This window comes from Biomphalaria glabrata, chromosome 8 (assembly GCF_947242115.1).
Source record: "Biomphalaria glabrata chromosome 8, xgBioGlab47.1, whole genome shotgun sequence".
Taxonomy (NCBI): Eukaryota; Metazoa; Mollusca; class Gastropoda; family Planorbidae; genus Biomphalaria; species Biomphalaria glabrata.
Genome location: NC_074718.1, coordinates 33,341,551 through 33,364,605, shown reverse-complemented (window position 1 = coordinate 33,364,605; position 23,055 = coordinate 33,341,551). Strand labels below are relative to the sequence as shown.

The window sequence follows — 23,055 nt, the reverse complement described above, 5'->3', positions numbered from 1 at the left end:
TAAGACCGGCCCTGCCTATATGCCTTCTGGACTGTCGTCCGCTAATCTCCCGCCGTCCTTCGAGAGGTTTGGCTTCAGAAGCATGTAGAACAACCAAAACAACATCTAAATAATGTTTATTAGACCTTTATAAGTTTACCACTATGCTCGATTTTTACCCGAAGGCAACACGCTTTCATTCTGTAAATTTTTTTCTGTTTGGAAAGAACATCAGGAAGCCTTATGTGCTACTAGACTCAGAAGTGCTTATTAAAAACTTTGGATGATGGTCAAGGCCTGATTAAAGGGGCAACGATGGTGTTGTTTGGTGTTAGTCCTCCGTGATCTCAACACTGACAGCAGATTGTGTTAGAGCTAAGTTTTGTCAATCTTTTACGTCTGTACGAGAGAGAGACATCTTATACTCTTTTCTGTTAGGCCTATACAGTCTTATTTTATCTTATATCTTTCAGACGTTACTTCAAAAAAAAAAAAAAGAAGATAATTACGTACTATGCATTTAATTTTTCAATCTAGTCATGCATGTTAATCAATGACTTAAACTCCGCTAAGTCGTTGGTTTTCCTGGCTGACTCAGGCAACCCATTCCATTCTCTAATTGCACTAGGTAAGAAGGAGCTCTTACACGATTGTGTTCTAGCATTTGGATTAAGATGAGTTTTTGTCCTTCTTTTTAAACGAACATTTTCGAAACGTGTTTTGTGTCATTGTTTAGAAAGAAAGATTTGATGAATTGTTTTTTTTTTGTTTTTTTTTTGAGAACATGAACTTCTCTGTTACGTCTTAAAACCGCGACATTTTTTGGGTACTATGTAAATAACGTCTCTATGTACTTCTTACGTGATTGATAGACCTGTCAGAATGACTACAAGAAATTCAGACTTTTCATAATTTAAAATAAAAATATTTTGCTTTCTTTCTACAAGTATTTAGGCTACTGCTTATAATATTAATGGTTATCTGATTTTACATTGCATATAGGACTTCACCTTAAGTTAGGTAAAATTTGCTGTGACTAAACAGACTTATTCTTGACAGAAAATATAATGAACATACATATATGTAACAATGAACATACATATATGTAACAATGAACATACATATATGTAACAATGAACATACATATATGTAACCTTGCTGGACCAAGTAAAAAAACAAATGACGTTTGGGACAGGAGGCCTCCGTCAGCTTCAAACAAACAAAAAAAAAAGACAAAGAATTAATACCAAATATATACTTAACTTATAACCCACCCTCTCATTTCCACTAAAAGCACGACTTTTAAAACCGCAAGTTTTAAATTGTAATTCTAGTATTAAGGGGTTCTTTTTTTTCTGGGAGCCTTGATGTTCGACTTGTAAAAGAGCAAGCTTATTTGTTTTCTTGGTATCTAATACCCAACAGATTTCTGTAACATTTACTCTCAAAGGCTTGAGTTTCAAATTCAGAGCTCAGTGTCCAACTTTCACAACCGTATATACACATAGACACCACTATTGAAGAATGCAGTTGAAGTTTACTTAGAAGTTCATGATACTCTTCCAGATTTTACAAAGTTTACTTATGACGGCGGATGCCAAGCTTAGAATTCATAAGAAACGTTTAAGTCTACGTGGAAAAAATGTGATGATAATTGAACCCTAATATTTCCTAGTAGCTTTTCCCCATTCCTTTCATAATCACAGATTTTTCTATTGTGTAAATACATGTGTGCCTATAGTGCCATATAGCTCACTATTTATGCTTACATTGCGTAAAATACACCGAAATGAACGAGCTAAGACACTTAATATTTTTAAGTGGACATGATCCTCAAATATCCATTAATATCTAAATCAACTTTTCTCAATCTATAGTGCACATTTTGCTGACGTGTTGAGAGTTGGAAGCTAAGGATTTTTTTTTTCTAGAGACAAAAAAAATCGGTTGTATTTGCAATCTAGTTAGAGAATATACATTTATATTTGAATATGGATTAAGTAAAAACAGTAATCAAAAAGTTCTTTTAAATTGAACTTTCTATTATGTTTTCGCCAAACCTATAATGCCCGTTTTGCTCGTGTTAAAGCGGTTGACTTCTCCCCAGAATGTCAAATCATCGTTCTATTGACGTCTTCTCCTGATCAAAACAGGCCTATTACATAGGGTCTCGCCTCCACCCATGAAGATAATCTTACTATGAATACTAAAACTAAGTACATAGGTCTTGCTTGTTACAACACAACACCTTTACTTTTTTTTACCTAATTTGATCTGATTTTTAAATGATGGATAGTGAGTTTTATACGTCATCGAATATCACTTAACATCTAAGAATGCTAGAGAATGCAAGAGAATGCTTGGACCAGACGTCATCGAACATCATTTAACATCTAAGAATTCTAGAGAATGCTTGGCCCAGACGTCATCGAACATCATTTAACATATAAGAATGCTAGAGAATACAAGAGAATGTAAGAGAATGTTTGTCTTCGAAGAACCAGGGGGCGTGGTGGCTGAGTGGTTAAATGCTTGGTTTACGAACATGGGGTACTGAGTTCGAATCTCGGTAAAGACTGGTATTTTAAATTTCGGGGATTTTTAGGGAACTCGTGAGTCCACCCCGCTCTAACGGGTACCTCATTTTAGTTGGGGACAGTAAAGGCTGTTGGTCGTTGTGCTGGTAATATGACATCTCGTTCGTTAACCGTTGGCCAAGGAAACAGATGACCTTAACATCATGTGCCATATAGATCGCAAGGTTTGAAAAGGGAACTTTACTTTAATGAAGAACCTCCCTAGTAAGTCGATTTGTCTGAGAAATGTGTTGTTTAATACTGTTGTGATTACAGCCTACGGGCAGAAGAGGCTCGTTAGCTATGGCTGGCTACCCACATAGAAGGAGGAAAACTCTTAATTCAAACCTCTGCTGCCTTGCAGCTATACCCAATCATGGCTTCGGGGGGGTCAACCCTGAGGAAAAAATCAGGAGCCGGCGACACTTAGGCAGTGTGCAACACTCAGAGCTACACCCTGGCAGAGCCTGCGACGACGCTGACCCCAAATAGTATCGGTACTTGCCTCTTTTTTTGGATACATCAGCTGTGTGTTAGGGCGAACTGCTTTGTTGGAGACATGGTTCCGACCATAACTAATTTCCATGAGGTGATGAACAGTCGCTTTTAGTTTGGCTATTGTAAAAATGTTTGACATGTTTCGGATGTTCCTTCAGAGTTGAAGATAATTACTTCCTAGTCCAAACCTCCCGCAGGACGACGGGGGATGGAAGCGGGCAGGGTTTGAACCCGGGACCATCAATAAATCTGAACGACAGTCCAGCGCGCTAACCGCACGACCAGGCAGCCATCATGTTTCATCAAATAAATTGTTACGCCTAGTTTGTTAAGTTTTTTTTCCTTCTCTTGGCTTGCAGGTGTCTGGTGTCTGACATAGGTGAAATGAAATTCTATATCAGACTCTGTTTGTGGAGGAGCCATAGGGACACCAATCTTCATCTTTCTTTTTTTTTTTTAAATCTAATAATAGGTAATGTTTGTATGTGCCTGTTTCTTAACATTAACTCAACCAGAAAAACTGCAGTTTCGACAACATTCACAAAGATGACATTAATTTTATTTTGATGTAGATTAAATATCATTAAACTGAGCCTTAGTAAAAGGTTCAACATCCTTAGACACTATGGCAAACACAAAAATTCAATAGCATAGAGCACATTTTTTGTCCGTGTCACACATGATCAAAGAATCAGAACAAAATAAAACTAAAACAAACTTATAACAATAAATATTACAATGTTCACTTGACATATAATGTATTATTTAGTTTTATTAAATCATCATACTAATATATTATACTATTAAAAGAATATAACTCTAACATAGAACTTTTTTTTTTGGGGGGGGGGAGGGGGCTCAACAAGACAGAATGCTGCCTTTTATAGACGTAAAGATATTGAATGTGATTATAAGACTCATTAGACAATAACGAAAAACCTTACCCCAATAGCATTATTCGTACCTCTTCTTTTTTGAAGTAACGTCTGTATTGTATAAGATAAGATTCTAGCTTCGGAATGTTGCATTTACATTTCTTATTACTTCAAGTATATGTAAATAAGATTGGATGGATAATTACCAGGGCTAACATCAAACAACATGTGTGCCAGCTGGCCAGACCATAGCGGCATGTCCGGAAATCAATTTTCACATGAAAAGGAGACAGATATTTTCCTTCTGATGGTGTCAGTTGTTCAGAGCAAGACCACTAAGACCCCCCAGACCAAAGCAGTTGTTTAATACCAGCATTAATACTGGCAGCTAGAGTAGTAAAAGAATCACACTCAGTTTCTTTACTCATCCACTACAAAGATAACGTTTCAAAACACGGTTATGTATATACGCATACACCATTTTCTCAGACGTGTTCCTAGCAAACTCAATGTAAGTAAACAATTGAACATCCTCTCCTTTCTTTCTCTTTTAAGTGTTTTCTATCGAGCAAAATCCGATAAAACATACATCAGGACCAAAAACGTTCGCTAAATGCTAAATGAAATAGCAACGAAAGAACATTATTACACAGACAAAAAAAAATCGAATATCTTAACTTCAGGCTTAATTTAACTTATACAATTTAAACATCATTAGATTATAAAGACAAGGCCTAGACATTGATACATAAAATGTTTTGGGCACTTAGAACCCATTCAAACCACCAACAAGCAGACATGGAACACGGTAATCTATTTGTTTGTGTGTGTGAAATGAAGGTCATGTTAACTGTGTACCAGTGGACATTCAACACAAATTATCTCTTCACACTTTAATACATCAAGGGATTGAATGTGAACTTCCCATTACCTCTTTTTTTTTCTGGTAACATCAAACCATTATAATTTGACTAGACAATGAACAAATATGCTTCAATGGAAATGTGGACATATCACAATAAACATTGTTTAATACAAAAACGAAAAAAGGCTTCATGGAAAACAAGCTTTCAAAGTGTAACAGTCAGGAAGGCGGAATTCTAGTGAACAACAAGCTGAAGTTTAAACAAATTCATTTCATCTTACATGTAACTCCATCTGAAAATAAACAGAAATATGCGTTCAAATACATGTAGAAAAGCAATAACATTTTTATGTAAAGAGAGCTTTTTGTCAGGATTTTGTGATTTTACCATCACAAAAGAGATACAAGACACCGATAGCAAAGACAAACAGATACAAACACTCTTTTGTTCCCCTGGCAATCAAATCATTAAATAAGAACAATCTGGTATAAACTTTGTCACATGTAAATTATTAGTGAGTCGGGTGTGAATGTATACTTTGGTTTCTTATAATTATAATGTTTTTTGTTTGGTGTAATGCACAAATTGTAAGACAAATTTCCATACGGACAATAAAGATTATTATTATTATTATTATTAAAAATAACAGTTTTGTTTTCATGGGTTAATTTTTTAAAAATTCGGTCTGGTACAGTTGCATTTTGAAGAAGCCTAAAGAATCTCTATTACAGATAGGTTGTATTGTTTTCATTATACACTTCAACAAAGCCACTATGTTCATGTCCCATTCACGGTGGGGTGTGAAAAAGAAATAAAAATTGTAGACATAATTGACAATGATAGAGCCTAGCCTACTGCATATAACATGTACCGCCTATCTACTTGCCACTACAGCAGTTATGATATTTTACTTTTAAGTATAATTTTTAGTGAGCAATATAAAAAGGTTAATGCCAAAATCTTTTTCCCATATGCTAGTACGAAATCGCACACGTCTTCCTTCTTCCCTAACGCAATTGGACTGATTAAAACATGGAATGGATTGCATAAAACAGCTAGGAAAATCAATGCCAATGACTTAGCAGAGTTTAAATCTTCAATTAACATGCTGGACTAGATTAATACAAGGATACGCGTTAGACATAATTATCGTCTCTTTAGAAGAAACGTCTGTAATTTATAAGATAAGAACAATTTTTAAATATTTGAAATAAAAATTATGGTCTCTAATTTATTACCAAAGCTTACCTTTTTAATGAGAACCCATGTCTGTGAATTGGAGTGGAAAGCTATTCTAAGAATTAAAATTCTCCCATACTTTGGAGGAACATCCATGATGAATGCACCATCTGAATTGAATGTACCAAGAACATGATATGTGTCATTGAGATTCTTTAATTGAGGAAGAAAGTCATATCTCTTGATATTCGCAGCTTTTTCTTTCTCACTAAATGGTGTTGTTTTTCTTGTCAAATTGCCGCCATCTACAAACTCATCTGGCAAGATTTCCAAGGACGCTTCTCTAATTATGTCCCCTGGATGTTCACTGTTTCCACTTTCAATGTGTATTCTGAAAGTAAGAAGTTCATTGTATAGTATTTGTTTCAACCCATAACACAGGTGTCGCTAGGATTGTTATTAGCCTGTACAATAATCTAATGTCGTCACTTTCTTTTAAAAAAACAAAGAGGGGAAAAAAAAACACACGTTCCCAATAAAATAGGACACTATTCTTTTCTGTTTAAACATAAGACAACGAGCACGTTTCAAACTTTAGACACAGTGTTGTCATCGGTGAGGTCCGCACCCCTCGCACTCACCTACCGGCGCCACGGATCAGAAGAATCTTTTACATATAGGCTACTATATAGGTCAGGACATGGACTTCTAGTGAGGTTCTAGTGTTTAACTTACAAATGTACTCACTGTGCTCTGGCTTGTAAGATCTACAAAGCCGGTAATGTACGTTTTGTGTACGTTTTGATTTTTAGATCCGGTTTACATTTTTAAAAGCAATAAACTGTGGTACAAAACAGCACAAGATATGGAGAAATGTGGTGACGATACAGTGGCGTAGCTAGAGTTGGGGGGGGGGTCCTAATTCGAAAGTAGTCCCCCCTGTGGGGGCCCTCCTGTTAGTCATTAGCCGATGTATCTGTTCATCTCTTGTTTCTTTGATAACTTTTAGATTTGTTAAGCGCATATAAACCTTTTATTGGCATAAAATAAATAAAGCTAATAAATACGTTTTGAACTAAACATAATGTTTTATCTTACGACACCATACAATGATTGTTGCAGCTATGAGGCCCTGAACCGAAGGCTTTGAAAAGACACACCAGTTCTATTAGAGATTTTCATTAATGGCAGAAAAACTATAGGTAGCTATTTGGTGTATCCGGTGTAGCAAATACAGGAAGTGTTGATAAGATACGTATTTTTTAAAGCTATACGGCAATTTTTGAGTATTTTTTAGCACGGCAAAATCAAACTCCATTTGTAGCTTTTAGTTGGCTAGAAAAATTGAAGGTCAACTTAACGTCCTTGGCATTGCTTAGTTGATTGTGAAAATAGAAGCAAGAAGAAGTGAAATGCTGACAGCTTTTTATTTCGCAGTGGCTGAGTGGTAAATAGTTTGGCTTCTGAAACTGGATTCTGGGTTTGAATCTGTGTGAAGACTGGGATTTTGAATTTTGGGATTTTTAGGGTACCCCTGAGTCCACCCAGTTCTAGTGGGTAACTGACTTTAGTTGGTCATTGTGCTGGCCTCATGACACCCTGCTCGTTAAGCGTTGGCCAAAGAAACAGATGAACTTAACATCTTCTGCTTTGTAGATCACAAACCCTGAAAGGGGAACTTATTTAAAAAATTCTTAACATCATAATTTTCTTTTCCTTCAAATCTGTGGCAGTGGAGACCAATAGCCATTGCCACCTGACAGGTCAGTGTTCAGGCCCACTATGACGTAAGGTCTCGCAGAAACATATCCCATGCCCAGCTTACCTTGCTAAAGGAACAGGATGGTCAAATATGAAATCAATGACATCTCCAGCTTTAGGGTTGCCTCCCCAGAAGATGTCATCACCATTGTACAAAGCATAGATATCATACTTGGAATACGCCTGCAGGTTATTGATGATGCCAGACAGTGGAGGGTTAAAAAATATTTTTTTAGCACCTGTCCCAAAAGATTTATCCTGTAAAAATATAAAATGACCAAGAAAAGTAAGCTTCAATAAAAGATTGGCATTTAAATGATGACCATAACTATAAAAGAAATAAAATGGCTCGTGTAAACGCTGCTAGTCCCAGGAGTAATAAATAAGAAAAAATCAGAATAAAACGGCATTACAGTTTCAACATAATTTATATTTTGTTATTATAAGCTCATATTGTAAGACATATGACTCACTATCAGAAGTCATTCTTTAAAGTACAGTGGAGGGAGCACGAAGAAAAGCTAGCTGGACAACGTAGAAGGATGGACCTGGACCTATCTCTTGATATCCTGCTAAGAGCAGCTGCTGATCGGGGAAAATGAAGGGATTTGTTTGCACGAACAGTCACAGCACCCCTATGATGAAATTCAAGGGACAGATGAGACACTCTATGTTAGTTTATATAGGTTATGTTTTAAAAAAACGTAAGTTTTAGTAAGAACTTTTCAAATATTGAACTATGTTTTTGTGTAGTGTCAAGACCCAAGACAGCGTGGCATCCTGCTTAGATATTTGATGTATGAGCCTACATTATATTCTCTAATAAGAGAAACAGCTCAAGCAAATGATTGCTTTTAAGGCTATGAAAAGAACTCTTATTAGAAAACATAATGCAAGTCTTATAGTTTTCCTTTAATTAAGTTAATATCATAAAAATGAAATGTCTATTGAAAGTAAAAATTCTCTAAAATAGACTCTATGAAATGACATATCAAAATAACCCAAATATATATCACATTTACACGTGTGATATAAGTAAAGGTTTAAAAAAAACACAATAAACAAAAAATATGAACCTTTAATTTATTGACATTGCCAGAAAAAGAAGAATGAAAGCCTTCATGTTGAAAGAGGGTGGGTGTAATTAGACGTGCCACACTCCGGATCTTATGGATGCAATAGGCCTGGAGAAATATTATAATAAGTAATTATTTGTAGGTCAGTGACATTTTTAAAAGTTAAGCAAAAAAAGTTAAGAAAAAAACTGTTAATATTTTAAAAAAACAATAGTTTAAAAAAAAAAAAACTTCCGTCACCATTTTTAAATTGATTGCCTACTTTTGCTTTGTTTAAAATTACAAGATCTTACTAAAGTCTTACACTTCCTAACACTAAGTGACTAGATCTTATCACAGTCTTTCATTTCCTAACACTAAGTGACTAGATTTTACCAGGGGCGGACTGGGTATCAAAATCGGCCCGGACATTAACATATAAATCTGCCCACAAATAGCATGTCGATGTTGTAGCCAGGATCTTTTCATGTGTGTGTGTGTGTAATTAATCTTCATTACATTCTGACATTTCATTCTTTCGAACGTGTTTTTGTACCCTAGAATATTCAAAAAATCAAATCTGCTATTCACTGCACTTAATTAATGGAGTCCGGTGATTGTTTGAAGATGATAACTACAGTTTTGCTTTAGTTTTTGTATTGGTGGGAAAGGGTACAAAATTAGGTGACTGTAGTTTGCTTAATTTTTTTCTGGTTTTATTGAAGGTGGGGATTTTAGCCTAAACCTCCTTAGTTGCACCATCCTCCTTAGTAAAGATTCCCTTTTTCCCTTTAAGACAATGAGGTCTGAAGCAATTGATGGTTTGATTCCCCCCCCCCCCCGGCTACGCCCATGTGTTATATTATAGGTGTAAGCCTAATTCTCTTCAAAATATATAAAGTTTGATAGCGCATCGAAAACTGGATGTATTCGTGCGTAAGATTTCGCAATGTATTTTATTTATACGTGTATGTGGTCTGAAAACTATAAAAAAAAAATACAATAGCAGCATTAATGACTTTGAAATGAATAAATTATTTAATGTTTTAGAAACTTTTTGGTATTTTTATATATTGCAGACGTTACTTAAAAAAATACGATAATTACGTCCGAAGCTTTTCATGTGTCAATCTAGTCGTACATGTTTTTCTGTGACATAAACTATGCTAAGTCGTTGGTTTTCCTGTCTGACTCAGGCAACCCATTTCATTTAAAGATTAAAGAACGCTGAACGGTTAGAGAGGCACTTACTTAATGTAAAAAGCACTTGGTTCGTCCTAGTACATTCTCGAAAATGAGAATCGTATATGAATATACCATGACCCATTATTTAAAATATAAATATAAATCTCCTTTCATTAAATATCGGATGTGACAGAGATATATAAAACCATACAATTATTATAAGAATTTCCGTCATTAATGACTTCATACTAAGCACAAGTTTGCCATTAATTATAATAGAAAAAATAATGAATATGTATACTGTAGATGTAGATCTAGATTTGCTTTTTTAAAAACATACAACAATAATTTTTATTGTGTGTAAGCTAAAGTGTAGTATTTTTAGATCTGTTATTAAAAAAAAAGCTTACTACATCGTAACAAATCGCTGAAAGAAGATCTGTATATCCGAATTGAGCTGTGAATAAGTTGTGTGGTTTGCATTTTCGCGGCTGTGTATGTTCAAGTTAATTTCTATTAAGTATTGTTAAAGAGCTAATTGTCGCCTCTATTTTATGGATGCGTTAAATCAATGTTTTCTAACTTAAACTCTCTCATCCCTCTTTTTCGTTAACATTGTCAATGGAACCATCAAAAGGGCGAGAAAGGAGCAAAACCAATGGGAGTGCCATCAAACGTCCATGCCGACCAGCAAAATGATTAGGCCAAACACAACCTCGAACTGCCTTGCAGACATCAAAGTAGTGTTGAGGTCCATGCTGCTCGTACATTATAAAAATTAACGGTCTAACGTTTTACAAATGATAATACGTACAGTGTAGCGTCAAGATTTTTTTTATATTTTTGTTGAATTTCAAACAAAATAATTGTAAAAAATTAATTAAAAGTTGTCAGCATTGAAAAAAAAAATTATTCGGTCGCTACCAGACCGGCCCATTTGGTGCCGGCCCACCGGGCATTTGCCCGTTTGCCTATAAAGCCAGTCTGCTCCTGGATCTTACCACAGTCTTTCACTTCCTAACACTAAGTGACTGGATCTTACCACAGTCTTCATCTTCCTAACACTAAGTGACTAGATCTTACCACAGTCTTCCAATTCCTAACTTAGTAGTGACTAGCTTTTGTCATAGCCCAAAATAGGAATCATTTAGTTTGACAACTTTTCCTTCTATACGGTCTGAAATTTTGCACCCAAACTTGTACTGCGTGACAACATGTTATTTTAGAAAGATCTCTTTTTTTAATTTTTATTTACCCGTACAGTACAATTCCATCTAATGAACACATGGGAAATGACAAATATATTGTATTTTTCTTATTACTGAGTATCATTAATGTCCCTTTTAGCATATGGCCAACCTCCATGTAAATGTAAAACAATCTTTCTATTGTTAAAATATATGTATGTATTTTAAAGAATAATTAAGATATTAATCATTTTTCTATTTTGCCACTTTTTATCTATATTATTTATTATTGTTATTAATTATGAAAAATAAAATATGAATTTTTAGTTATATTTATATATATTGTTTGAATACAAATTAGGAGTTGATTTAAAAATGTATACTACCTGTTGATAGTTACTTCCATGTAGGTACAGACTATCAGAGTTATAATAATGGATTTGGCGTGTAGAAGTTAAGATTCAATGGACCTCATTCACCAATCGTAAACAAACAACATTTAGCCACGTGATAATATTGATAAAACAATGAAAAAAAAACTGTCACTTGACAGCCTGTGTGTATTACGTAATTTTATAGAACCACGTGGCTAAATGTTGTTTGTTTACGATTGGTGAATGAGGTCCATTATTTTCTTTATTTGTATTTAGGTTTTAAAGTGTAGAAGCAATATCGTCATAATAAAAACAAAGACTAGAGTTAAATACGAAATTAAAGCAGTTGATAGAATTAATAAGCGATTTATGTCCTTAAAAATTTCAGCTATCAATTAACAGACTACATCTTATCTTCTTATCTTATATAATACAGACGTTACTTCAAAAAAGAAGATGATTACGTCCTACGCGTCATGCATTTAGTCATGCATATTAACCAATGACTTAAATTCTGCCAAGTCACTGGTTTTCCTGGCTAACTCAGGCAACCCATTCCATGCTCTAATAGCACTAGGGAAGAAGGAGTATTTGTACAAATTTGTCCTAGCATATGGGACGAGGAATGTGCCTTTATCTTTGTGTCTTTCAGAGTATTTTATTAAATTTTGTTTTTGTATTTGAAGATTATGGTTCAGTGTTTTATGTATTATTGCTACTTTACTTTTGAGCCTTCTGTCCTGAAGGCTTTCTAAATTTAGTGATTTTACTAAAGGTGTTACTCTAGTCAAATGTGAATATTCGTTTGTTATGAATCGCACTGCTCTATTTTGTGTCTGTTCTAGTTTCTTAATGTTTTCTTGAGTTGAGGGGTACATATATACAAGTTATAGGTAAGTTATCTACCCATATATCAGCATGGCCCTGCATATATATATATATATGTATGTATGTATGTGTGTGTGTGTGTGTTATAGTTGTTACGTAGACGTAACAGTTACCTACCCATATATCACCATGGCCACACATTCGAACTCTGAGAAAGTCTTCTAACAACCAATCGCATGGCTTGCTGGCATAAAACATAAATAAAAATTCCATGACTTTCGGAACATCTTGGGACTTGAACAATCGACCTATTGTAAGATAGTCAAAGAGAATTGACCGTTTAGAGTTAGTTCTTCCTCAATTTATCTATATGTAGGTATAATTTCTATTTGTAGTGTGTGAGACACACACACACATACATACAGTGGCGTAGCTATGGTGGGGGATGAGGGGAATTTAAAATCCAGCGGGCCCCAACTTTAGGGGAGCCCCTAATGAATGTTTGAATATATTTTTTTACATTAATTATTAAATACTACGCCATTATCTCATGTCATAATGTCGAATGTCAAAATGCAGGGGCCCCAAATGATGGCAAATTCCTACTGCACACACATATATATACATGTATGTATGTGTGTGTGTGTGTGTCTGTGTGTGTGTGTGTGTGTCTGTGTGTGTGTGTGTCTGTGTGCAAAAGAAACTGAAGAAACTTGCCAGATGTTACCTATAAATCCTAACGTTGAAAATTGCAATAGAAACCAGTCTCCGTAATTTCCACTTAAGGCACTTTTCATTCCCCCAATAAAGCCAGGTGAAGCCTGAATGTCGTCTTCTAACTAGTGGAGGGAAGAGTAAACATCAAACATGATTAGAATGTTACACCAGACCTTAGAGCTAGACTATAAGTTTCTTATATTCTTATCCAACCGCGATGTTTTTAAACGGAATTATTTCAAAGTTCTATGGCATTGTCATTTTCGCGGCGTTCTCATTGGCCTCAGACACGCACAAGAAAAGTGTAGAGAGGCACTGTTGGTACTTGGTAGGCTAAAAAGAGCTCATTCATTAATGAGATGAAATATAAACTAACATTTTACACTTTTTTCCCCGTCTCGTCCACGTTTCCATCCCTTTTAAGTCAGTTCAGGAGTTTATAGTTTTAAACAAGATTTGTATGTATTCATTTACCTTTGAGTTTAATACTATTAATACTATTTTTATTCTGTATGCTCGACACTCCAGTACACAAATATCCTCTGTATAATCAAACAAACAGTATGACATCTACTATTGTCTACATGTCTTATCCACGCCAATGAATAATTATGTGAAGTTTCAACTTGATCCGAGAATGGGTGTGGTAGAACATAGTTTTGTACCAGGCAGACAGACAGAAAGACAGACTGATTTGTCATACGTTTTGTAAAAAAAGGGAGATTTCCATGAGAAAACAAACAATATAAATCCTATATTTAAAAAAAAAATCTTACTAAATGCCTGTTGTATTCCATTATTAGATTTACTCGGAGATTATAATCAAATTTATTGCAGCATAAACCCAAAGATTATCACAACATTTAGTAAGAGATTATCACAACATTAAGTAAGAGATTATCACAACATTTAGTAAGAGATTATCACAACGTTAAGTAAGAGATTATTACAACATTTAGTAAGATATTATCACATTTAGTAAGAGATTATCACAACGTTTAGTAATAGATTATCACAACATTTAGTAAGAGATTTTCACAACATTTAGTAAGAGATTTTCACATTTAGTAAGAGATTATCACAACGTTAACTAAGTAATAACAACATTAACTGTTATCACAACATTAAATACGGGAGTATGACAACATTGATAAAGAAATGATCACAACACTGATTCAGGGATTACTTACTTGTAAATAGTAAGAACCTCTCTTCCAGGAGTATAACATTAAGTACGCGTAGTCCAGGTTCTGTTTGGACCTCCATCTATTTGGGGGGAAAAGCTAGAAAGATCAACGCTATGTGGATTAAAGAAGCCACTCTTAGACAAACATTTACTTAGTGCTTATGGATATCGATAAAATTACGTTTGATTCTGGATAGTGTTTTAGATTGCTAGATGTTGAATGTAGGTAAAATAAAGTTCCCCTTTCAGATCTTGTGGTCTTACAATTTGACCGAACCAGCTCAGCTTTCATCTCTTCACAAAATTGAGGATCCAGGTACGTAACATATAACTAAAGACTTCAATTGTATACATTTTCCCTCTATTGTAGCCTACAAAGGTAGCTATCGCACTTGTTAAAAGAAAATAATAAGTGTGCAGAATTTCAGCTTGTTCCTGGATTGAGTGTGGGAGAAATATCGTGTACAAACGTTTTACCGTGTGATTGTCAAAAGAGTTGAGCCGAAGGTTCTTCGAACTCTAGGCGTGTAAGCATGCTTGAACAAACCGTTCTGTCTGGAAGAAATCCAAGTCGATGTCTATGTAAAACATTGCTATTTCCGATATATCCGGCACTCCGGGCGCATGGACTAGAATGCATGGCCGAAGGCCGAGCACACCGGAAATCTCCGCGATTTTACTATGTTGTACCAAGCTAACCGTGCAGGACTCGCCATTAATGTAACGGTCCCTTAAGGAACCGCACATGGATTATCGACAGGGACGTGGAAGCTCTCTTTCAACTCCGCACCGTGAAATGAGAAAGCTCTCGCATTCCCTTGGACACTCCCACAGGAGTTTTGTTTTGCTATTCATTTAGCCTAACCACTTCCTCTAGTGATCGTTTTCCCACCCTTTTGAAGCAGAATAGCGAACCAGGGAAAGGTTTTACCAGACAGACAAACAGACAGACAAACAGACAGACAAACAGACAGACAAACAGACAGACAGACAGACAGACAAACAGACAGACAGACAAACAGACAGACAGACAAACAGACAGACAGACAAACAGACAGACAGAATAAGTTGGTAAAAGCTTTGTAAAAAAAATATAAATAAAAATTACTAGATTTGTCTCAATCTACAATCCAGTGGAATGAATGACTTACTTCACTCTTTCATGTGGATCCCCCAGTCCTGCTTTTAGTTGGCTTAGATCTGGGTAGTAGCCAGCTTGTGGAGTTATAACTTCCAAGAGTCCTGAATCTAGCTCTTTGGGAAATCTAAATAAAGAGCGATGAAATCTAAAGCAAGTCCATGCACTATGTCTACAATCTAAAGTGTACAATTTTTCAAGTACACTTTCTTCTTAGAAAGTTTTTAAACTTTTGTCAATTTAACTGAGGCCTATACATGCACAAGTGGAATAGACATATTTAATTACGGACTAAGAGGGCCATATCAAGAATTGTACAGCACTGAGCAGTCTTAGTTTGGGAAAGTGTTTGGGCTGATATGGCTATCTTGGAATAGTAACAGAATTAACAGTGGAAGTTATTTTGTTATCGGATAGAGTAAGAAAGCTTTTTTAATATGCATCTGATGTCCTGCAGATGTTTATTGTCATTGAAAAGGAATTAGATAAATCTAAGTATTTATGCGCCCCAGTTGTATATACTAAATGCTGAATTTAACATAAAGAACTTACAATGGACAAGCTATGGGAAAATATATTCGAAAATTTCGATTTATTGAAAAGAGATTCATCAGACCTAACAGTCTAATTAAATATGTTTTAAATATCAAACCTAAATTTAAAACAAAAGTAAATTGAGTTTCAGTTTGTAGTTTCTTTGTTTGAAAGCCAAATAAACATGATACGCCTATCTCAGTTCGTTATCAGAGAACTCAATCTCCCAAATATTCCACTTACTAAATACTAACCATGCTTTTTTTTTTTAATGATATTAACCGTCAAAAGTTCTCTAAAGATAGAATATTGGCAATATGCTACCCGTATAAATTAAAATAGCATTTTAAAAAATATTTGAAAGAAATCTTACTTCTGTATTATGTCTAAAATAATCTTTTTCTCGTACGATATGTTCCATGGCTGTTTAGACAAAACAAAAAGAACACAGTGTTTTTATACCATATTAGAATGATTAATTTGTGAACAGTAAGCATTGTTAAATAAAAACTTTATTTTAAAAAAAAGGTTGAATAAATCTGTTATTCATAACTTTACGCTTCAGGTGTTTTCATTTAAATAGAGCAAAAGTAGAGCAGGTTTGGTTTTTAAAACAAGAAGACTTTCTTAGTAAACCCCAGAATAAACTAAACGCAAACACTTTGAATAAGGATACAAATGTACTCTACTGGGAAAGTCCACGTATACATTGGATACATGCTTTTCTTCTTCATGGTTTGCTATCACAAATAAACCAAGAACTTTGTTGTTAATGTTCTCTGGAAGTGTTCACATGGAGTTGCTGCCCTAACAAAACACCACACAAACTTTTTTCTTTTTCAAAATCTATCTCCAGATGTAAAAACGTTGTTATACAAACGGTTGCTTTTTAAATGAGGTCATGGGAGGTCATGGGAGGTCATGTCACCAACATTACAAGGACAGAATGTTGACTATACAAAGTGTATTGATTATAAATGTACTTTTAATGGCAATGAAAAGCAGCCATTGTGCTGACAACATGGGACCATGATAAACTCAGAATGTCCCTACGTAAATACTTTCAAAAGTGCAAACCTCTGTTATACCAAAGGTGCATACCTCTGTTATACAGACGATCAGAACTGTTTCCGTTTTCTCTGTCTCGTTCATGCCTTGGATGAGAGACTGTAACGTATTGATCAGATACACATCAATAGGCCTTCTAATACTTGGGATACCAATCACAAACGTCACTGTTCAGATGTATTCAAACATTACAAGTTGTTATAGAAGTTTACAATATCAAAAGTAAATGTTTTTTTGTCATATGTCTGTCGACCACTTGCTGTTTTTTTTAATAAATAAAACCCAATAGCTGCCTAGTCGTGAGGTATGCGCTTTGGTCTGTCATCTTGGAGACGGTGGTTCGGGTTCGAACCCTTCCTCCACCTTCCATCTTTGTCTAGCAGGACGTTTGGGATAACTAAGAAGTCATAATGTTCATTCCTGAAGAACGTCTGAAAATTTGAGCCAAATTAATCAAGTTAATCCAGTCAATGAAGTAAATCAAGTTAATAAAGTAAATCAAGCTAATTAGGTTAATCAAGTTAATCAAGTCAATGAAGTTAATCAAGTCAATGAAGTTAATCAAGTCAATGAAGTAAATCAAGTTTATCAAGTCAATGAAGTCAATCAAGTTAATCAAGTCAATGAAGCCAATCAAGTTAATCAAGTCAATGATGTCAATCAAGTTAATCAAGTCAATCAAGTTAATCAAGTCAATCAAGTTAATCAAGTCAATGATGTTAATCAAGTTAATCAAGTCAATGAAGTCAATCAAGTTAATGAAGTAAATCAAGTCAATGAAGTCAATGAAGTCAATCAAGTTAATCAAGTCAATGAAGTCAATCAAGTTAATGAAGTAAATCAAGTCAATCAAGTCAATGAAGTCAATGAAGTCAATGAAGTCAATCAAGTTAATGAAGTCAATGAAGTCAATCAAGTTAATGAAGTAAATCAAGTCAATCAAGTTAATCAAGTCAATGAAGTCAATCAAGTTAATGAAGTAAATCAAGTCAATCAAGTCAATGAAGTCAATCAAGTCAATCAAGTTAATCAAGTCAATGAAGTCAATCAAGTTAATGAAGTAAATCAAGTCAATCAAGTTAATCAAGTTAATCAAGTTAATGAAGTAAATCAAGTTAATAAAGTAAATCAAGTTAATCAAGTCAATCAAGTTAATGAAGTCAATGATGTCAATCAAGTTAATGAAGTCAATGAAGTCAATCAAGTTAATCAAGTCAATGAAGTCAATCAAGTCAATCAAGTTAATCAAGTCAATGAAGTTTATCAAGTCAATGAAGTCAATCAAGTTAATCAAGTCAATGAAGTTTATCAAGTCAATGAAGTCAAACAAGTTAATCAAGTCAATGAAGTTTATCAAGTCAATGAAGTCAAACAAGTTAATCAAGTCAAGGACGTCAATCAAGTTAATGAAGTCAATCAAGTTAATCGTCAATCAAGTTAATCAAGTCAATCAAGTTAATCAAGTTAATACGAATTATTAAAGACGCATAGCAAAAACCAAAATGCAGTTGTTTTATTTGTTATGAGTAAAAATCGTGGCTGCACATATTCTGTGTTGAAATCCTCCAACAGCACAAGATTCAGTTACATAAGTAGACCTATTTGTAGACAAAGCATGGCGGGTAAGCTATTACATCAGTTAATAGTAAAAATCAACCCACCTAAATATGCAATACATCATTGGACTATCTATATTAGAAAGGATACGGCTCAATGATTGGTAATTGAAGAAGAATACCTGGGAAAAGCATCCGAAGAAACTCAATTGCTCTGGTTCATTAGCCTAGACAAAATGAAAGTGTCTGTGTCTGTGTGTTTATATTACACACTTGATGTATGGCTCGTGAGCATTGAGAAGCTGTGCCAATTATCAGAGAGTTATGAAGAAGAGTAAGTCAGATGAAAGATGAATAAGGCGTATCCTGACTCATTAAAGAAAGAAAGAAAGCAGAGATTGAGAAATACAAAGAGGTTCTTCTTTGATCATCAAATGTGGCAAACTTGAATAGATGTTAATGATGTATCCAGGTTAGGAGGATACAAAATATTTATATACAAAGATAGATAGACAGACAGATAGATAGATAGATAGATAGATAGATAGATAGATAGATGAAAGATTTTCTAAAACTACTATTTTTGATTGACTCATCCTTTTTGTTTCTTTCTCTCGCCCCATTCCCTTTTTATTTTCTATACACGTATATTACAAATTAGCTGGCTTATGACCTTTCGTTCGGTGTATCAAACCAACAAGGAAGTGATTTTAAACTGGAGAGTACTGTGACGTTTCAGTAAAGTTTCCCCTTCAGACTTTGCCCTCTATGGGGCTGATGATGTAAAGATCATCTGTTTCTGTAGCCCACAATTAACGACAAACCGCCTTTACTTTACTCAGAGGCACTAGCGGATCCAGAACTTTGGAGTGGGGGGGGGGGCGAATTTTTTTCAAACCCTAACCCTAACGCCCAGCAAACCCTAACCCTATCCATAAACGTGCGTACAGCGCGCGCGCGCACACACACACACACACATATATATATATATATATATATATATCATTTCTCAACCTTCGGCGAAAAACAAAACAACTGGAGCAGAGCTATAAGGCCCCGAAGACAAAAGTGTTTTCTTGTTTTTTTCACTGTAGAAACGTATTCTCCTGACAAGTACAGCTCATTATTCATCAATGGAGTTCGGGGCGAAGCCCCGACGCAAAAAAGATTTTCTTGCATTCTTCACTGCAGAAACGCATTCTCCTGACATCTACAGCTCATTTTCACCAATGGACTTGGGGCGAAGCCCCGACGCCAAAAGCGTTTTCTTGCATTCTTCACTGCAGAAACGCATTCTTCTGACATCTACAGCTCATTATTCATCAATGGAGTTCGGTGCGAAGCCCCGACGCCAAAAGCGTTTTTTTTTTGCATTCTTCACTGCAGAAAAGCATTCTCCTGACATCTACAGCTCATTATTACAGCGCCTTGAGCCTACATTTTGTTTGTTAACAGCGCTTTATAAATAAAATTATTATTATTATTATTATTATTATTCATCAATGGAGTTCGGGGCGAAGCCCCGACGCCAAAAGCGTTTTCTTGCATTCTTCACTGCAGAAACGCATTCTCCTGACATCTACAGCTCATTTTCATCAAAGGAGTTCGGGGCGAAGCCCCTACGCCAAAAGCGTTTTCTTGCATTCTTCACTGCAGAACCGCATTCTTCTGACATCTACAGCTCATTATTCATCAATGGAGTTCGGGGCGAAGCCCCGACGCCAAAAGCTATTTTTTTTTTTTGCATTCTTCACTGCAGAAACGCATTCTCCTGACATCTACAGCTCATTTTCATCAAAGGAGTTCGGGGCGAAGCCCCTACGCCAAAAGCGTTTTCTTGCATTCTTCACTGCAGAAACGCATTCTCCTGACATCTACAGCTCATTATTCATACTATTAAAAAAGGACCTTGAAAATATTCTAATATAAATTTATAGGCCCATAATACATTGCAAATAAAACTGATTTGTTCCTTGAAAAGATAGGATACCCCACATATTTAGCTTTTTGCTTTGAGGATCGCCGCCGAAAAAAAAAATTATTCGATAAATAGTATTTAAGAAAATTGAAGTATAAATTGTGAATTATAGTCCCAAATTTATTTAACTGGAAAAATATCAGATTGAGTAAAGGTTGGGAAAAGGCGACTATGAAGACATTATTTGAGTTTAGAACTCATCTCAATCATGACTTTTATACTGAAAAATTTCGTTTGAATGCAAAGTCTTTCTTAAAATAATTATGATAAATTCATGTGAAATTATATAAATAAACTCTGTCTGGAAATGGGAGGGGCGGTAGACTGAAAACGATTAATCTTAGCTTCTTTAATAATTTCTGCTAAATATTGCATTTGGCATTAAAGAATAGGGGTGGGGCGACTCGATATAAGAATTTAATTTATAGTGTATATAAATTATATTAGTGACAGATTTTTTTTAATTTTGTAATTTCTTAACTATAATACAAAAAGAAAAAGTATTGATTTTTCCGATGGGGGAAATGCGATTGCATGTATCGCCCCTCCCAACTGGTACAACCATCTTTCATTTAAATTTACTAATGATACAATTTGAGATTAGAGTATGGTACGACATAATAAACAATGGGTCACATATCAATACGTAGTTTATATTATATAGATATTCAACTAATTTTGTTCACAAACTATGATTCTCCACAAAAATAGGACCGCCCCCCCCCCAGCACTCAGAGGGCTAGAGTGGGGAGGGCAGTATATGCAATCGCCCCCCCCCCCCCTCACCCCACCGAATCGGCTAATATACCAGAAAGGGAGCGACATAATATAAAATGTATATATTAATTCAACTAATTTTGTTCACAAACTATGATTTCTCCATAAAAACGGACCGACCCCCCCACTCAAAGGGTTTAGGTGGGAAGGGCAGTAGAGGTATTCGCCCCCCCCCCCACCAATCGGCAAACAGGGAACGACATAAAGATCGGTTAAAATATCAATAATAAGTTTTAATAATATAGATATTTAATTGATTTTGTTAGCAAGCTGTGATTTCTACAAACAAATTCGACCGCCCCCCCCACTCGAAAGTGTAGGGGGGGGGGCGCGGGATTGATACCATCGCCCCCTCCTGACCCCACCAAATCGGTCAACATACTAGAGGGGGGGGGGCGAAATAATCTAAACATAGGTTGAAATATAAATAATTTGTATATATTTTTAACATAAGTAATAAATTCGTATACAAATTGTGTGAATCCTATACTAAAGTTCGTCCGCCTCCCCCCCCCGGGGGGGGGGGTCGGCCGAGTGGGGGGGGCGATCGCCCCTACCGCCCCCCCCCCTGGATCCGCCAGTGCTCAGAGGCACCCTAAAGATCCCAAAATTTAAAAATCCCAGGATTCGAACGCGGGGCCCTCCGGTTCGGAAGCCAAACGCTATACACTTGGCCACCGCGCGTCCATGACGTTTCAGTAAACAACTAATTTGAGTGTTTAAGTGTTGAAAACGTCAATGTCAGCCAAAACTAGAATACTTACCATTGTTTCTGCCTTTGGATATTTTGAACTCTGGTAGAAGTAAACTTTTGTTTGCGGTCAAATGCGGCAAGTAGGCGAATAAACCTGGCATCCTTGGCACTGACCAACCATCGTTGCCTATAGACTTCTCGTCTTCATAGATAAACACAAATTTCCTGCAAAGTATAAAAAGGCACAGACAAATTACATAAAACAGGCTCGGGAAATGACATTTTTCGTATGCAATCCATTTTTATTTTACATGACACATAAGTTGATCTCCTGATCAGGGCCGGTCTTAGGTAATTGGATGCCCTAGGAAAAGTGAATTTTGTGGCCCCCAAATAAAATATCAAAATAAATTAAAAAAAACACAGAAAACAATTACGCAGTTAATAAAACAACAACAAGGGTCTCCTAAAATAATTAATCTAACAAGTAGATTTAAACATTCGCAAATAAACATTGTGTCATAGTAAAGACTTAAAGCTAGGCAAGTAGACATAGAGCCCTAGTGCTCTACTATATATTAGATTCGATACAGGTTTAGCAATGTTTTTAGTCTTGTGCGAGGCCCCACCCAATCGGAGGCCTCAGGCGGCTGTCTAGTTTGTCTATACCTAAGGCCGGCTTTGTCCTGATTGACTTATTATGTACACCAACATGAAAGTCATCCGTAACTAAGTCAAACCATGTTACAAGAGGCTGCGAACTGTAATGTCTACATTTAGAACCTTTTTAAACTAACGCCTATTGATTATTGTTTTGTCGGGTAAAAGAAAATAGAGGGCACAATTTCCGCTTGATCCGAGATTGGGTGTGGGAGAAATAACGTGTACAAACTTTTTACCAGACTGACAGAGTGAGTCGATATAAGCTTTGTAAAAAGGGGCTGATAACTATCCTTGTTTTTGTTAAGCACAATGGTATGGCCAATGCGATGCCCTTTCATTCATTCAATTATTCACTTCTCCTCGATACTAGCATCTCATCTG

The 23,055-nt window shown here is 35.5% G+C and overlaps 1 protein-coding gene across 2 annotated transcripts in view; it reads right to left on the bottom strand.

The window, feature by feature from the left end:
* Window positions 1-3,590: 3,590 nt before the first annotated feature.
* LOC106069351 (alpha-1,3-mannosyl-glycoprotein 4-beta-N-acetylglucosaminyltransferase B-like) overlaps window positions 3,591-23,055 on the bottom strand; it is a 40,094-nt gene continuing 20,629 nt past the window's right edge. For both annotated transcript variants that reach the window (XM_056038687.1, XM_056038688.1), the window contains 11 exons: window positions 22,082-22,236; window positions 17,040-17,173; window positions 16,312-16,361; window positions 15,418-15,531; window positions 14,271-14,346; window positions 13,091-13,202; window positions 12,541-12,671; window positions 8,811-8,918; window positions 7,799-7,992; window positions 6,043-6,364; window positions 3,591-5,086 (listed from right to left, as the gene is read on the bottom strand). In XM_056038687.1, coding sequence (XP_055894662.1) covers window positions 5,066-5,086; window positions 6,043-6,364; window positions 7,799-7,992; window positions 8,811-8,918; window positions 12,541-12,671; window positions 13,091-13,202; window positions 14,271-14,346; window positions 15,418-15,531; window positions 16,312-16,361; window positions 17,040-17,173; window positions 22,082-22,236 — 1,417 coding nt within the window. In that variant the 3' untranslated portion in view covers window positions 3,591-5,065. The remainder of the gene's footprint in view (window positions 5,087-6,042; window positions 6,365-7,798; window positions 7,993-8,810; window positions 8,919-12,540; window positions 12,672-13,090; window positions 13,203-14,270; window positions 14,347-15,417; window positions 15,532-16,311; window positions 16,362-17,039; window positions 17,174-22,081; window positions 22,237-23,055) is intronic.